At 43.1% G+C, this 17,550-nt stretch overlaps 1 protein-coding gene across 2 annotated transcripts in view; it reads right to left on the bottom strand.

Annotated features, from left to right (window-relative positions):
- The window catches only part of FNDC3B (fibronectin type III domain containing 3B), a 387,437-nt gene that overhangs the window by 279,004 nt on the left and 90,883 nt on the right, over window positions 1-17,550 (bottom strand). For both annotated transcript variants that reach the window (XM_060242517.1, XM_060242518.1), the window contains exon 2: window positions 4,573-4,711. In XM_060242517.1, coding sequence (XP_060098500.1) covers window positions 4,573-4,683 — 111 coding nt within the window. In that variant the 5' untranslated portion in view covers window positions 4,684-4,711. The remainder of the gene's footprint in view (window positions 1-4,572; window positions 4,712-17,550) is intronic.

Here is a 17,550-nt window from a genome sequence, read left to right as displayed (position 1 = left end):
CACCCAACAATGCACAGGCAAGAACGTAATCGTAACAAGAAGAAGATGATATTGGATTTATATCCTGCCCTCCACTCCGAAGAGTCTCAGAGCGGTTCACAATCTCCTTTACCTTCCTCCCCCACAACAGACACCCTGTGACACAACCACAACACTCTCTAACTGTAGAATAGCTGTTCTGGCCTGCATTTGCAAGGCCAATCTAGTCAGTGCCTTGCTCTTTAAAAGTTCCTGAATGTACAGATGCAGAATCCCTGCCTTTTTGGAATCAAACCACTAACTCTGCACTAACTCCAGTACAACTGGGAGTGATGCAGTCACAAGAGCACTGGACAGGGTTATGGGAAACTCAAGTTCCCTGCTCAGATACGAAGTTCACTGGGTGAGTGCAGGCTTCATTCAGATGTACCACCATCAGAGAGGGGGGGGGGAGTGGAAAAGCTCCAGCCTTGCTTAGGCAATCCCCCCCTGCCAAAGAATTAGTTGCCAGTTTGCAAGCCTGTTCAGGTGTAATAACAAACTGTTCTTTCCCATCAAAACTGAGCTAAATTTGCTCACTGTGCAAAGAAAAGCAAGGTTTATGCAATGCTCCATCAAAGCTCATTCATGTAGCAATAAGCCATGTTCTGGAGTCATACCTGAACCAAGCCACTTTCAGCTAAACCTGAATGTTCAGGAGGAGGCAATTGGATTTACACCCTTGCCTTTCACTTGGGAGTCTCAGAGCAGCTTACAAACTCCTTTCCCTGTGAGGTAGGTGGGGCTGAGAGAGCTCTCAGAGAAGTGCTCTTGAGCAGAACAGCTCTGAGAGAACTGTGACTGGCCCAAGGTCACTCCAGCAGCTGTGTATGAAGGAGTTCTCCCAGATAACAGCCAGTGCGCTTAACCACTACACTAAATTGGCTCTCCATGTAAGCATAACTAATCATAAGAAACTGCATACTGCAATGGTACAACCTAAAGAAGCTAAGCAGGTCCAAGTGCAGACAGTCTGGGAACCCTTCACAGAGCACTTTGAACTCCATGAAGCAAAGACTGGATATAAATTCCACCAGTAAAAATGTCCTCCTTGTGGCTGATCATCCTCTCATCCCTTATATATAGCACCAAGCAGGGCTATTTTTGTAGCAGAAACTCCTTTGCATATTCAGCCACAAACCCCTGATGTAGCCAATCCTCCATGAGCTTACAGGGCTCTTAGAACAGAGCCTACTGCAAGCTCCAAGAGGACTGGCTACATCAAGGTGGTGTGGCCTAATATGCAAAGGAGTTCCTGCTACAAAAAAAGCCCTGGCACCAAGGCTTTCCTAAATCTTCTTCTCACTGCACCCCACAATGTCAAATAGCAACTCAGAGGAGCAGTCAATACTCCAGTGGTTCCCAACTTGTAGGACCAGGGACTCCTGAGGGGATGTGAAGTTACTGCAAGGATCTGCAAATCTATCCATCTGGGGCAGGTTTCTTACCACATCTGTGCCTTCCTCTTGTGCTTATGTCTACAGCAGTCATACCGCCCCAGGGCAGCCTACTAAGCATAGGGAGAGAGAGGTCACCCCTGGACAAAGAATAATCCCACCTTAATAAACAGCAGCCTCCCCAGTTAATATCCATTTCTAAAACACCAATTTGTAGATGGTAAGATTAGTATTTGCTACGTTATCAGCTGTGGAAAAGACCTGCAGCTCAACGCATGAGACACAAGTTCTGACAGCATATTTTGGACATGAGGTCTCCCTTCCTCCAGTTCAAGTGCTACAGCTAAGGCCATGGTGGGGAGCAACCAGGAATCCCTTGATCATGCCTGGATCCAGAATGATCCAGCATGCCTGAATGGCCTGGATCCAAATAATGCATTGTATTTTAGTAATTATTTGTGGTAGATTCTGATATCAATGTGTTCTTTTGCGAGCAAACTTAACCATTGAAAAGCAGGCTTAAAATCACACAAAAAACCAAACATCCACCAATTGTTCCATTATGGGCTGGAAGCTTATTGGATGAAAAGTGGACTTCTGGTTATCATCGCATTGAAATCTAAATCCTGAAACCAGTGGGATGTGAAACAGAGCTAAGGTTGAAACTTTGATTGCTTCAACTTGATTCCCAGTCTCTGAAAGATGAGAAATAGCTCCAGCCACCTCATTAAATGACTCAGTGTAATAAATACTCAAGCATATCTTCTATAGACCGAATAATACGTCTTGAACATATTACTGTTTCTCAAACCTGCATAAATATCGTTATGATCAGGCTTTTTTTTCTGGGGGAATATACCAGAACAGAGTTCTGGAACCTCTTTGTGGAAATAAAATTCCCCCAAAATGTCTAAAAGTTCATGAAGAGCACTGGGAGAGCATGATAGTATTTGATCCTACAAACTTATGTTAAAACACAGTTACTTCAAGGTCATAATTCAGTGTTATGCACCAAAAACAAGACCCCCCAAAAAACTGAGGAAGTTGGTGACATGTCTACAGTTTGGAAACTGCTTTAAAGTAGAGATAAGTCCATAGTGCATTGAAATAATATTGTTTCAAAGAATCCCGTGTGTTTCTCCTTCATTTCCCTCTTGAGAATTCCAGCACCTTTTTCCAGAAGAAGAAGAAAAAGCCCTGGTAGTGATGAATAGAACCCAAATTCACTTAAAATCTTTGCTAAATTTGTGAGGCAAATCACTCCTGTCTCCCACCACCTCAGGCTTAATGTAAATACTAACAGATTTATTCCATCCTGCAGGTGTTACTAATTAATCTCTTGGCCTACATGTCCCTTATCATCTTCAGGGCCAAAGTTGAAATTGGTAATTAGCTCTCATGAGAACCTGCAGCCCACAGGTGGGAGAGATGAGGTCAGGAGTGATGAGGTAATTTTCTAGAGGGTTCCATCAAGGCTGTGTGCTTACTTGATGTCATCATCACCTGATGGTGCTTGGCCAAACAACTACAACTGAGCTAAGGACCTGGAAAAGAAAGCTAGCTTGAATTCTGAAGGTCCGAAGGCGTGGACTGTGATATGGTTCTTTGCAATAGACAGCAATGTAGAGGATGTTTAAGCTGTGGCCTTTGACTCTTTGTTTGTGTCATCTGACTCAAGATAGTTAAGCTAGTTTTCTTGTTTTTCTACTGTATGATTTTAGAGCTTTGTGTTGCCTATAGAATAAATTTTTGCTTTGGCAAAAATTAAATAAAACTTCACTATATTTTAATAAAATAAAAAGTTTGGTTCTTTGTGTGCAACAGGGCTGAGGAGTCATGGGGTTCACCTTTGGACTCCATGACATAATTCATAGTTGATTTTGGCATTATGCATTTTCCTCCCTCAACAGATAATAATAGCACCACCACTATCTGGGGCAGGGATGCTTTGTATTCTTGGTGCTTGGGAGGGGGGCACAGCGGGAGGGCTTCTAGTGTCCTGGCCCCACTGATGGACCTCCTGAGGGCACCTGGTTTTTTTGGCCTCTGTGTGACACAGAGTGTTAGATTGCAGACCACCTGGTTGCCACTTCACATCTGAAGGCAGAAGCCCATAGAGCAGGGTCGTTGCGTCTGATCTTTTTGTCTTTTTTATAGCCAGTGGATCTTTGTATTCTTGGTGCTTGGGGAGGGGGACAGTGGGAGGGCTTCTAGTATCCTGACCCCACTGATGGACCTCCTGATGTCACCTGGGGGGTTTTTTTGGCCACTGTGTGACATAGTGTGTTAGACTGGATGGGCCATTGGCCTGATCCAACATGGCTTCTCTTGTGTTCTTATGTTTATCATGTGGAGATCCACAAAAAATGCTGACATTAAAAAGGAGCCCTCATACTCAAAAAGGCTGGGAACCACTGCAATACCACACAAGGACATGCAACAAAATGAAGCAAGCTGAACCCCTTCCTCAATGCGCATGTGGAAGTCCTTTCAGCTTACATATGGTATTCTTTGAACTACAGCCATAAAACTATGCAGGCACATATCCTTAAAGTTTCAGACTACATTGCTGTAGAAAAGAGCAAGAATCCAGTAGCACCTTAAAGACTAACAAAATCTGTGGCAAAGTATGAGCTTTCATGAGTCACTGCGCTCACTTCTTCAGACACATTGCTATATATAGTTCATTCAGAGAAAAAAAGGTACGGAAGAAGAAACCCATCAGTCTATGTAAACAGGAAAGATCTTACAGTCTTATTTTCCCAACTTAGCCCCAACAGGACACCATGAGGCATTAAGCCACATACACATACCAAAATTTATACAAACGTTGCCGCAAACAAGCCACACCACCCAAGAGGTGACTATGAAATTTCAGGAACTGTTTATATGAAAAAAACAACCCTCGTGGCTGTAACAAGTAAGACTAATTACCACTATAGAATTTCAGCACCACTAGTCAATGTGAGTACTGACTGGCCTAGAGTTTGTATTCTTCATATGAAGGAACATTTCTGTATTTTAACCAATATATGCACTAGCCTGCACAGAAAAGCAGCGAATAAGATTTTCCTCCTCCTTTCCCTCTTGGAAGCTGCACAGATTCAAAATAATCCACTGGCTCTCAGTTCTCCCTTGGCCTTCAGAATCCACTGACCTGTTGTGTTCCATCTCCATTGACTAAGTGAGGCATCATGGCTACCTCCCCGTTCAGCAATGATGGCAACTCCAGTGGGATTTGGTCGGTCATCATCATTGTGACGTACATTCATGGAGAATTTTCCTCGGCGGGCCTCCTGAAAGAAACCAAAGACAAGACCCGTTTTGATGTATTTTGTAATGTTGTACATCACCAGAGCCTGGCACTAGCCAAGATAAGGTGGTTCATCAAATGCAATAAATAATAATAATAATAATAAAAGACTGACATTTCCAGCATAACGTCTAGAAAATCTGTTTTTGTTTCAGTAGCAGAAAGTTACCAAGAGTTTTTTACCCAACTTGTGATCATGTGGTAAATTGATTACTTTCAGAATTACGGGGGTTTTTCAAAAGAAAGGGGGGGGCAAAGAAAAAAGGGGGAAAGTATAAATTCATCAATATTTTTCAAGTTTTATGAGTAGTTGCATACAACAAGTAAAATCTAGTAAAGTCAACTATTTTAATAAAAATACATAATTCACATGTGAGAGCAGATAATAAAACATCCTTATTTCAGTATTTTGGAGTTCTATCTTTAAAAGAATAGATGAGGATTTTCTTGGTTGTGATATTCTATTAACGATAAGGTTACGTCTTTTACAGATAGACATATTCTTATACTAATTTTAAACCATCCCAAAAACCTAGATATTGTCTTAATTATTTAACAATCTCAAATGTAAGAGCAGATAGTAGTAGTAGTAGTAGTAGTAGTAGATGTGTCTTCATGTATGTATTGCCAATATATTTTCGTTTGGGTGTAAGGTCCACCACATATGGTAAAATGTGCCTTTTGCTTTTTTGCATTTCCAGCAAGACCCTTAATAATTCTTGTCCACCTTTTCAATATCTTTTGGGGTAACATACCATCTATAGAACATCTTATACCAATTTTCTCTTAGTGCTTGACTAGCGGTAAATTTAATGTCCTTAGTCCATAGGCTTTCCCAGTACTGAAACTGTATTTCCTTACCAAAATTTTGTGTCCATTTGATCATACAGGGTTTTACATGTTCTTATTCAGAATCATAATGAAGCAGTAATTTGTAAATTCATCCTAATAAATGGCCTTTAGATTGTGAAACAATCTTTTCAAATTCAATCAGTTCTTTAGTACCACCTCTCTTGGTACAGATATCATTTCTGCTCAGAGTCATTACTGAGCCAAGCCAGCCTGCCGTCTCTACTCTTTCCCCCAAGAATATTTCGTTTAACCTCTAAAACAAATGCTCCAAAAACTAGAAACTGCTTAAGACGTGGATGAGGCTGAGCCTACTGTGAGGCTCACAGAGCAATCTTGTGCAGGATTGCGCCTGAAAATCCACTGCCCACCTGTTTTCTACATGCAGTTAACAGATCTATAAAGATTCAAGGAGCACTTTCCATTTCCAGTTTAAAGTACAAATGAGAGTTACTTCTCAAAGTGTGTTCTTGCATTAGGCATTGACGTAAGAGAGACTTAAGTAAATTTATCTTACATATTTTTTTAAAATGGGATGAAATACTACACCAGCATGATGTAGCAGTTAAGAGCAGTGGATTCTAATTGGGAGAACTGGGTTTGATTCTCCATTCCACTAAGCCTGCTGTAACCCTGGGCCAGTCCCAGTCCTCTCAGAACTCTCTCAGCCCCACAAGGTGCCTGTTTTGGGGAGGAGAAGGGAAAGGTGATTATAAGCCACTTTGAGACTCTTTAAGGTAGAGAAAAGTGGGGCATAAAACCCGGCTCTTCTTCTAATTTATTGGTTTCCAGGGGCAATAATCTGAGCTCCAACAAATATGCCTCAGGGACATCCCCCCCCCCCCAAAAAAGTCATTATGGATGAGAACGAAATCATACTTCAGCTGAGAACAAGCCTGTTAGACAGATACACCCAGCACCTAGCTGGTACTGTGTCCTTTGACACTTGATTACAAATCTCTTCCCTGACAATGCAACAGTCACTGGTTCCATGGAGAGATTCAAACCATTTCCCTGGAAAAATATCCTGTCATTTTCACCAGAAGAAAAGAGCAAGAGTCCAGTAGCACCTTAAAGACAAACAAAATTTGAGGTAGGGTATGAGCTTTTGTGAGTCAACGCTCACTTCTTCAGATATCTAAAGAAATGAGCGGTGACTCACGAAAGCTCACATCCTACCACAAATTTTGTCAGTCTTTAAGGTGCTACCGAACTCTTACTCTTTTCTGCTGCTACAGACAGACTAACGCACCTACCCATCTTGAACCACTTTCAACAAGACAGGTCACCACATGAGGCAGTATGGTGAAATCCGCTGACCAAATGAAAACTAGGATTAAGATAATGGTTTTAAGATCAGGAGCAGTTAGGGAGGCAGGTCACAGGACAAAAGGGAACGATCACATGACCCAGGTTGAAAGTCAACACTGCATTCAACTAATGGAATCTATACTGACTTCAATTATGTGTGACTATCTAGGATATTGGGTCCATATAAACTGAAGCCAATATCAGCATGGGATTTGTCCAGTCCATAAGCAAGGACAGGGTTAATGGTGGCAAGATTGCAGAAACTGGAGATTATATAGAAAACTCACAGAAGATTTTTCAAAATTGGTATCTGAAGGGTGCGAAGCAGACTGAAATTTTTACTTACACACACACACCGCTATTTTATACTGCCCCTAGTATTAATAAACTAACATCAATCTTCTTATTCAACCCAACTGCTCAAAACTCAGTAACATGAAATGTCACACTTACAGAATAATTTCCTACTCTTATGGGCATAAAAAACATAAGAAATCTATGGGAGACTCTTGATTTTGCTTTAACAAGGTGCTCCTGCAAATCTTGAAGCTAATTGTGGGTGGGAACACACACACACACACGCATTTATTTTTCAACATGTTAAAAGATTGGGTTACAGAGCCCATATAGAAAAAAAATACTAGTCTTGTCGGTGTAGCTTTATAACCTCAGGTTATAGCTTTATAACCTGTACTTTTTAACCTCAGAAAAGTACATTTTCAGGTGTGTACTGTTGTGTTCAAGATATCCTTATTTGCATGAGTGAGGGACTCTCCTCTTCTCCTTCCCCATTTTAATGGGCAGAAAGCCAGTCAAAATCCAACCATGTCCCCAGTTCACTCCTGGCTTAGCTATCAAAGAAAATTATGAGGATTCTGAAAAGACTGGAAGATAGACTGTAAAAACTTTAAATAATCTCTTGTGGCACATAATTCCATTCACTCTTAATCAAGAAGATGGCACATCTATAGCGACATTTTTAAGAGTTCCAATATTGCAAAAACGTTTAAGTTTAGCATTAAGTTACAGAGTCACATTAATATAAAATATATGCATACCTACTCTAAGTGAAGTACCAAATGATCTGCTAACAGCATTATCAATCTGAGGGGAACTTTACGTACAACATTAGGAATGCAGGAGGGATGGCAAAATATCTGGCAGCAATAATAATAATAAAATAACACTGCACACCAAATCAAGTACGAATTACTCTGCAAGTATGAATTGCAACGTATTTATCCAAAGGCAGATACAAATTGAAAGATTTTACTTCTCTTTCAATTTGTAAAAACAGCCAGTGGTTAGACTGGAATGGAATACTTGGCATTTTTATAATATTCCCAGTGTTCAAAAAGCTTTATAGACATTATTTTGTACAGCAGACCAGGATGACTATGCCCACATTGCAGATATCAAGAATGAGGCTCAGAAAGGGTGACTGGACTTAAGTCACGTAATATGTTTGCAGCAGAAAGATGGCATCCCCTAGACCAGGGGTGTCAAACATGCAGTTTGGGGGCCAAATCAGGCCCCCAGAAGGCTCCCATCAGGTTCCCAAGCAACTGGCTGTAATCTTCTTCCTTTTCCCTATATCTTGCTTCCTTCTGCATAGCAGCAAGGCTTGCTCAATTGCACAGTAGCTACAGAGCAAAACCTCTATTTTCTCCATTGGCTGAGGCTCCTCCCTTGGGGAGGAAGGGGGGAGGAATAGCTTGTTTTGCCAGGCTCTCTCAGTTGCAGAGCAGAGCTACTGAGCCAAGCCTTTCTTCCTTCTATTGGCTGAGGCTCCCCCCCCCCTAGTCCCCTGGGGAAGGAAGGAAAGAGCCAGAGCTTCCTTTGCGCAGTTCCCTGGATCCCATGGGAGAAATACAAAGAAAGCATCTTTAAGACCAATAACTGCTAATGTCTAAGCATGTTTTAAGTTTTTTTAAAAATATATTTGTGTTTGTCTGTGTTCTTTACAAAATTTATATCTCTGCTACCTAATCTTAAAATAGGTACACAAATGGCCTGGCCCAACATGGCTCGGCCCAACCTGAAATGATCTGGCCTGGCCCAGTAAGGTCTCATTTATGTCAGATCCGGCCCTCATAACAAACGAATTCGACATCCCTGCCCTAGACCCTAGTTCATTCTCTAAGCCAGGGGTCCTCAAACTACAGCCCGTGGGCCAGATGTAGGGTTGCCAAGTCCAATTAAAGAAAAATCTGGGGACTTTGGGGGTGGAGCCAGGAGACTTTGGGGGTGGAGCCAGGAGACATTGGGGGTGGAGCCAAGAACAAGGATGTGACAAGCATAATTGAACTCCAAGGGAGTTCTTGCCATCACATTTAAAGAGACAGCACACCTTTTAAAATGCCTTTCTTCCATAGGAAATAATTAAGGATAGGGGCACCATATTTTGGGGCTCATAGAATTGGACCCTCTGGTCCAATCGTTTTGAAACTTGGGGGGTATTTTGGGGAGAGGCACTAGATGCTATACTAAAAATTTGGTGCCTCTACCTCAAAAAATAGCCCCCCAGAGCCCCCAATACCCACAGATCAATTTCCTATTATTTCCTATGGGAATTGTTCTCCACAGGGAATAATAGAGTGCCTCGTAGACATTTCCCTCCCACCCCCCATGCTTTCTAAAGGGGGGGAGGGCCTCCAAACTAGGGAATCCCCTGCCCCCTCCCTCTCTCACACACACACACTTACCAGATCTTCCTCCGGACAACTCTACTTCCTGTGAAAACGAAAGCAAAGAAAGGGAGGGGCCGTTCTCAAAAGCCCTTCCTGCTTCCGGCTTCCTGCCCAGCCTTAAAGGGGCAGACATTTTGCAAACGGCTCAGGAGCTCTACATGAAGCCTAAAGGTATGTTCTCCCCCCCCCTCCACCCCCCACCCCCGCTTCCAGAGTTTTGAAAAGCGGGAGGTGAGGCTGTGAAACCAGAAGTCTCCCGCCAGAGCTGGAGATTTGGGAAGCCTAGCCAGATGAGGCCCGCTGAGGATGTTTATGCGGCCCGCTGGGTTATGGCAAAATCAGACCAGAAGTGACGTTCAACCTAAACTTGCGTTAGCAACGCACACTTCCGGCACTGGGCTGAGGCGGCGGAGACAGAGTGTGAGGTGATACCGAGGTGAGGTGAGTTCCCAGGCCGGGGTATGTGGTGTGGGGAAGGGAGAGAGATGCAGAAGACGGAGAACTGACGGCCAGCGGCCTTGTACAGTAATGGCAGTCCAGCCCTCCAACGGTCTGAGGGACAGTGAACTGGCCCCCTATTTAAAAAGTTTGAGGACCCCTGCTCTAAGCCATTAAAGTATCTATGTTGGTCCCTCAATAGGATGCAGAAATACCCAGTTTTGCAAAATGTAGTGTAGCAGTAAGAGCACTGGACTGGCTCAGGGAGACACAGGTTTGTTTGTTTGTTTGTTTGTTTGTTTTTAAAAAAGCATGGACCATGGAACTCACTGGGTGATCTTGAGCCAGTCACTCTCTCTCAACCTAATCAACTTCACAGGGTTACCCCAAGGAATAAAAGTGAAAACAGGAGAATCACAGGCAGTAAGCACCACCCTAAACTCCTTGGAGGAAGGGTGGGAGGGAAATGTAATAAAATAAATTTTCCAACCATCACTCCTGCCTCTCCCACCCCATCTAAATCCAGGAAATCAGGGGAACTGCCTAATATTTCCAGCCCAAGCTGCAAACTCAGGATATTCTTCTAACCTTTGTAAAGTCCGAATCCCTTAAGCCGATCATTTCACCATTGGATCCCTGCTGAAATCAACCTGCATGTCAAATTGATAATGCAATACCCTACGGCTCTGCAGGAAAATGATGTGCCATTTTTTTCTTTACTCAAATTAACTCAAGATGTCAATGAGCAACTTATAAATTAGTTGCATATGGCAACAGTCACAAACCAAACAGAACAAGCCAACACGGTGCTTATCTAAGAAGTTTCCATCTAGGGATACTTAACATGAATCACAATGTGTTCGGTCACCATTCAGGACAGAGGATTTGTGAGCACCACAATATACAATTTATTTATTTTTTAAAAAATGTGAGTTTCCTAGAAGGCTCTAAAGATGCATTTTGATTCTAACACATGCCAGGAAAATGTTACTCCTCAAATAATTCCTCCTCCTATTTTCTACTGACAAAAAACCTCATAATTCACAGTGAACTTCAAGTAAACTGCAACACAACACACCCTTCGTTTGGAGCCATTCTAACAGAACTCTCTCGGGATTCCTACAGAGGCTGGAACTGGGCAAATGATACAGCACAAGGACAAGAACTTCGATTAACCAATGCCTCTCACAAAAACTGTGAGACATGCTGGCACGATAAGCAGCCGAAGCAGCAACATACAAAACATGACTTGTGTATGAACACACGTGTGAAGCTGCCTTATACTGAATCAAACCACTGGTCCATCAAAGTCAGTATGGTCTACTCAGACTGGCAGCAGCTTTCCAGAGTCTTAGGCAGAGAATACAAAATGGTGGCTGTCAAGTTCTGGTGGCATCTATCTGACTGGAAATACTGAAACAAGGGAATAATTACCAAGTCCTTTGGTCTAATCAACCAGGCTTTCTCATACAGTCCATGAATTGTGGAGGCCTGGATACAGTTACAAAGTGAAACCATCTCTTCTTTCCATGCCCTCACCTAAGGAGATTAGATCTGTCTCAGCTGAATCACGAGCCTTTTTGGCAGTTGCTCCAATCCTTTGGAATACCCTGAGGAAATGAGTAAGGAAACAACCTTGGCAACGCTCTGGAAATGCTACCAGTAATTTCATCCAGGAAAGCATCTAAAAGAAAAATTTCCCCCTTTCCTTTCACAGTAACTTACGATTCACATTGTAAGTCAATCACACTTTTATGCTGGCCTTTCTCCAGGAAGCTCTGGGCAGCACACATCTTTTCTCTTCCCCTTTCTTACTGGCACAACAGCCCTGCACGGTAGGCCCAGCGAACAGAGTGCCTAGGTCCAAGCACACCCAGTGAATTTAACAGCTAAGCAGAGCTTTGAACTTCAGTATCCTGGGTTCTAGTCCAATGCTAACTCACTGAGAAAGGCAGGTGTTACATGAAGTAAAGTACCACTACACCGCACTGGCTCTCAGCATGTAAATGCAGTATGTTTTACTCATTGCTTTAACTATAAGCTTTCCCCAGATTTATATGATTCTGTTTTTGTACAATCTTAATTGTCCAATGTACAATCTTGAAATTTACCAGAGCACAAACATTCTAAACAGGACACATATACAACAGTTTCATTTAGAATCCAAAGGGCTCCTTTCATTTTAAAATATTTCAGAATACCTGTGAAGTGGGGTTTTTTGGTTTTTTTACTCCAACCCTCCCCCCAATGATATCAGCTGGATGAAAAAGAATCAAGACATGAATGGTTGGTTAGAGAAACCATGAACCCAGGTGGAGAGAAAAGCCACAAGCAACCAAAGAACAGCTTACTTTGGAGAAGACTGCCGCAGAGAACAGGACATCTAATGTCTATGAACCCAAATTGTACCTTCACAGTAAATATTTATCTCAACCTGTGGTCACAAGATACTGTGGTTATCCCAGCACACCAGCTGATCTTCCGCTCAATAATGAGCATAGGCAATACACATCTGAATACCTAGGCCAAGGCTAAAGGTCTGGATGCAAAGCATGCTGCAAAACTATGGTTTGAAATTGCTCTGAGGGCCACACATTTTTTCACTGTGGTTAAGCATTACAGCTACATGGAACAAACCCTGGTTAATGCAGCCTCTTATGGCTTGCTAGGGCATGCTTTTCTATTGCACATTTGGAATCAACTAAGACTAAGGCAGCAAACCATGCTTAACATTAACCATGGTTATACCTGTCTCAACCTACTGTCCGACACATTTGTATTGACTTGTCTACCCATGCAAATGTATTGCTCAACTCTTTGCTCCTTGTTTAGAAGTAACTTAATTTATATCAGCAATTTGTGTTCAGCAGGGGTAACATTCTTTCCCGTAGCAGCTGCATGCTCACCTCATGGACCAGTTTCGTAGTGGGACTCACAACCCCATGGTTCAGTCACTGAGCTCCACTCACAGAAGCAACCTACAAAAAAGAGTTCCCCCCATACAGTGAAGTAACATCATTCTATAGGATAGTTTAGGTTATAAAGCTTTAGGAAAACAGAGAATGCAGTAGTCAGCACTCTCTAGCCTCAATGTGTCAGCATCTCTCCAGAGAAACAGGGGTGGAATTCTAGCAGGAGCTCCTTTGCATATTAGGCCACACACCCCTGATGTAGCCAATCCTCCAAGAGCTTACAAAAAAGAGCCTTGTAAGCTCCTGGAGGATTGGTTACATCAGGGGTGTATGGCCTAATATCAAAGGAGCTCCTGCTAGAATTCCAACCCTGCAGAGAAAAATTGCTTTAACTGCATCTTTTGGCTCTAACTTCATCCAAGCCCAAAAGCTCTATTCCGTTTATAAGAACATTCCAGAATTTTATATAACAACTTCACTGTAGACCCAGTCTTCCTCCCTCTATGTCCGGTAACACTGACTATAAATAAGAAATTCAGCGAACATTTCTATCCCAAGACAGCTCCCACCTTCAAATAGCAGCCTCTCGATTAACATTTCAGTATCCAAACACCACTTGGAATAAAACTACTTCCCGACACACCCAGAGATGCTAGAAATAGATCCTGATAAGTACAGACCATGACACAAGCATCACAATGGGGAAAGAAACAGAATAAGACCACTTTGGTAGAATCCAGTTTTGTTCACCAAACAAGGGCACCCAGAAAGAAGGAACTGAGCTGTCACAGAAATTAGGACTTCCACAGGGGCTTTAAGCAGCAGGAGTGAATAACTTTAGGTTTCAAGCAGTTGGGCTACTAGGTGAAGCAGAAAGGCCCAGCTAGAATAGGGCTTGGTAAAATGAATACCCAGCTTGCTGGGGGAGGAGGGAAGGGTAGATGACTAGGGAAGGCAATGGCAAACCACCCCGTAAAAAGGGTGATCCTTTGATATTAGGCCACACACCTCTGATATAGCCAATACGACATCACCCCAGAGTTGGAAACAACTGGTGCTTGCACAGGGATCTGCTTTTTTTTAGGGTAGGGCTACACATGGAAATAGGTGTTGACTGCACATACATGCAACCCTGCAATACAGTGCTATGCACAATGGTGTGCTGAGGCCACATGTGGCAGGCAGCTTTCTGCCTAGTTTAGTGCAAATGTGCTGGGAACACAGCAAAAAAGCATTCACAATAATTATATTTTGGCAACCAAAGCAACTTTTGTGGCATTGATACAAAAACTTCTGGCAGCTAGCCCAAGTGTGCAGGAAAAAAATGTTCCAAATTCAGTGTTGCCCTGATGAGAAGAATAGCTCAGGCTAGCATGATCTTGTCGGATCTTGGAAGCTAAGCAGGTTCAGCCCTGGGTAGCACTTAAATGGAAGGCTGCCAAGGAACCCCAGGGTTGCAATGCAGAGGCAGGCAGTGGCAAAACCACCTCTGAATGAGGGCCGATGGCATAGGCAATATGACTGCAACTTGACAGCAAATTCCCCCAAATTCGCTGTTATGGTGACACGAATCATAGAATCATAGACCTCTAGGGTCATCTAGTCCAACCCCCTGCACAATGCAGAAAACTCACAAATACCTCTCCCTAAATTCACAGGCTCTTCATCGCTGTCAGATGGCCATCTAGCCTCTGTTTAAAAACCTCCAAGGAAGGAGAGCCCACCACCTCCTGAGGAAGCCTGTTCCAATGAGGAATCATTCTAAAGGTCAGGAAGTTCTTCCTAATGTTGAGTCAGAAACTCTTTTGATTTAATTTCAACCCACTGGTTCTGGTCCTACATTTCAGGGCCACACAAAATAATTCCACACCATCTTCTATATGACAGCCCTTCAAGTACTTGAAGGTGATCATATCACCTCTAAGCCACCTCCTCTCCAGGCTAAACATGCCCAGCTCCTTCAACCTTTCCTCATAGGACTTGGTCTCCAGAGCTTTCACCATCTCCGTCGCCCTCCTCTGGACCCGTTCCAGCTTATCTATATCCTTCTTAAAATGCTTCTTAAGCCCAAAACTGAACACAATACTCCAGGTGAGGTCTTACCAGAGCAGAATAAAGCGATACCATCACACCACGTGATCTGGACATTATACTTCTGTTGATACAGCCCAAAACTGCATTTGCCTTTTTAGCCACCGCATCACACTCTTGACTCATGTTCAGCATATGATCCACTAAGCCCCCTAGATCCTTTTCACACATACTACTACATGGGGATGGGGGAAGTTGCTGCTGCATGGAGGTAAAGAGGGACAGCATCTCCATGTTCCATCCTTGAAACGCTCACTGCTGTCACTATCCTGCCCCCTTCTCCTTTGCTACGCCAGCTCAGAAGCACCGACACCACCCCGTAACAGGCCAGCAGTTCTTCCTTTCCCCTCACAGGTCAGCTGTTAACTGAAAAAGCACCCCCAACGCCAAGCCAGCCAGAACTGCATTCTTCTGTGTTCCTGCTCAACCCCCCCCCCCACTCATGTGTACCCTCAACCAAACAAATCAAACCTGCCCATAATTTTGCAAGACCAAAGTGCCAGTGCCTTTGTAAATTCCCAAGGCTGTTTTGGAATTCTCAACAGAAGAGCTTTGCCAGCAAGATGCCGCTGATTTATACAGTGGTTTCCCTATGAATGTAGATATATCAACACCTTTTGCATCAGCAGAATTTTAATGTATTAAAATAAAACTAACTTAGAAACAAGCACGCCTGGGCTCAGGGAAGATTCATGCTGCAGCTTGCTAACTCAGACACAGCGGAGAGGTGGCAACAACAGTTAATGCAGAAAAGCTGCCCAGACCGCAATTGTGACTGGAGGGATGTACACAGCTGGATGGTCAAGGCACAAAAAGCCTGCAATTTGTCTCGTCTGATATGTATTCACATTAGCATAGTTACATCACATCTGTTTCAAAGCCTCTTTAACCCTAAAAGAATTCTTTGTATACCTAATTGCAAGCACTGCAGATTAATCTGAAAGCATCCAAACAAGAGAACCTCATTTGTTACAATCTTACATAAAAGGATTTATCTTCCGTAAATTGAGCTGATTTGCATAAAGAACATCTTGCTAAAAAGCTACTGTTGTCTTCAAATGGGATGTCTGGGGGGGAGGGCGGGGTGGAGAGGAAGAAACTTTAGACTGAAATACCATTAGAATAGGATTCTGTATAGCTGGGTCACCGAGTATCTCTGCTGCTGGCTGCTTTAACTGTGTTGAAGCTTAAAAAGGTGTTTGGTTGACTGAACAGCACCACAGAATCTTATAATGTCACCAAAACACACAGAAAGAGGGGATGAATACAGTGGCATGTGATGTAGTACCAAATTTCAAGTTGGATTAGATCTACAGAAGTGCATCTAGGAACAAGAGAAAATTAAGGGAGCACAGTAGTCCAGGCTAATCCAATCTGGTCAGATATCAGAACTAAACTGAGACCGGTCAGTATTTGGATGGGAGACCACCAAGTAATACCAGGACTGCTACACAGAGGCAGGCAATGGCAAACCACAAGACCACGTTGAGATGGATTGACTCAAACAAAGAAGCCACAGCCTTCAGCTTGCAAAACGTGAGCAAGGCTGTTAATGATAGTATAATTCATAGGACTGACATAAATGGGAAGCAACTTGATGGTAGTTAACACACACACACACACACACACTACTTCTCTGTTACAGCAATGTACTAGTTCCCACCTTCTGCTTCTTAAAGAGTTAATCTCCAGCCCTACATTTTAAAAGTCACTTTGGCTGACAACAGTCAACCAGCTCAGGGCTGCATCAAACTGCCTCAGAAAAGAGCCGGCTGGAATTAGAATGCCTGGGAGCTTCCAGACTGAAGAGGGACTGGCCACGGGCACCCCAGCAAACTCACATCCCCCCCCCTCCCCATGGCTCCCTGGACACTTTCTGAGCCTGCTTTTGTGAGGAGGGTGGGATATAAATTAAATATTATTATTATTATTATTATTATTATTATTATTATTATTATTATTTTGAAAGTGGTGCCTTTTTGAGCCAGCTCCTGGCAAGCCAGGTGACTCAGGGGCGGGACAGCAGGCAGATGTGCGTGTGTGGACGTGCCTTTTTTATCCACCTGCCTCACATCCCCACATAGCTTAAAACGCCCGTCTGTTGTCACCCCTTGGTACTCAGAGCAAATGGTAAAAACAGATTCTGGATCTCCCAAGTGTGAAGGCAGAATCCAAAGCACAGTTAATACTAAGTCCCATCAAAAATTACCTGGAATTCACTTTTGTTAAGCATATTTGGCACAACAGCTCTCAACAGTGGCTTTTTTTTTTTTTTGAGGGGGTGGATGGGGAATGGTATGTCATGGTGCCTCTCATGTTTTTAGTCCACTTTTCCTCCAAGGAGTTTGGACAGTGTACACAGTTCTTGCCCCCTTCTTTTTATCTTAACAACACTGTGATGTAAATTAAGCTGGGGTACAACAAATGGTCCCAAGTCACCAAGTATGCTTCACTTTTGGGTGAGCATTTGATTATTACCACATACCTCCCCCCACCACCCAGTTAGACCCTAATCACTATGTCACACTCCC

This window comes from Heteronotia binoei, chromosome 6 (assembly GCF_032191835.1).
Source record: "Heteronotia binoei isolate CCM8104 ecotype False Entrance Well chromosome 6, APGP_CSIRO_Hbin_v1, whole genome shotgun sequence".
In the NCBI taxonomy this organism is placed as follows: domain Eukaryota; kingdom Metazoa; phylum Chordata; class Lepidosauria; order Squamata; family Gekkonidae; genus Heteronotia; species Heteronotia binoei.
The sequence above is the reverse complement of the archived record's forward strand: the minus strand, read 5'-3'. Positions and strand labels throughout refer to the sequence as shown.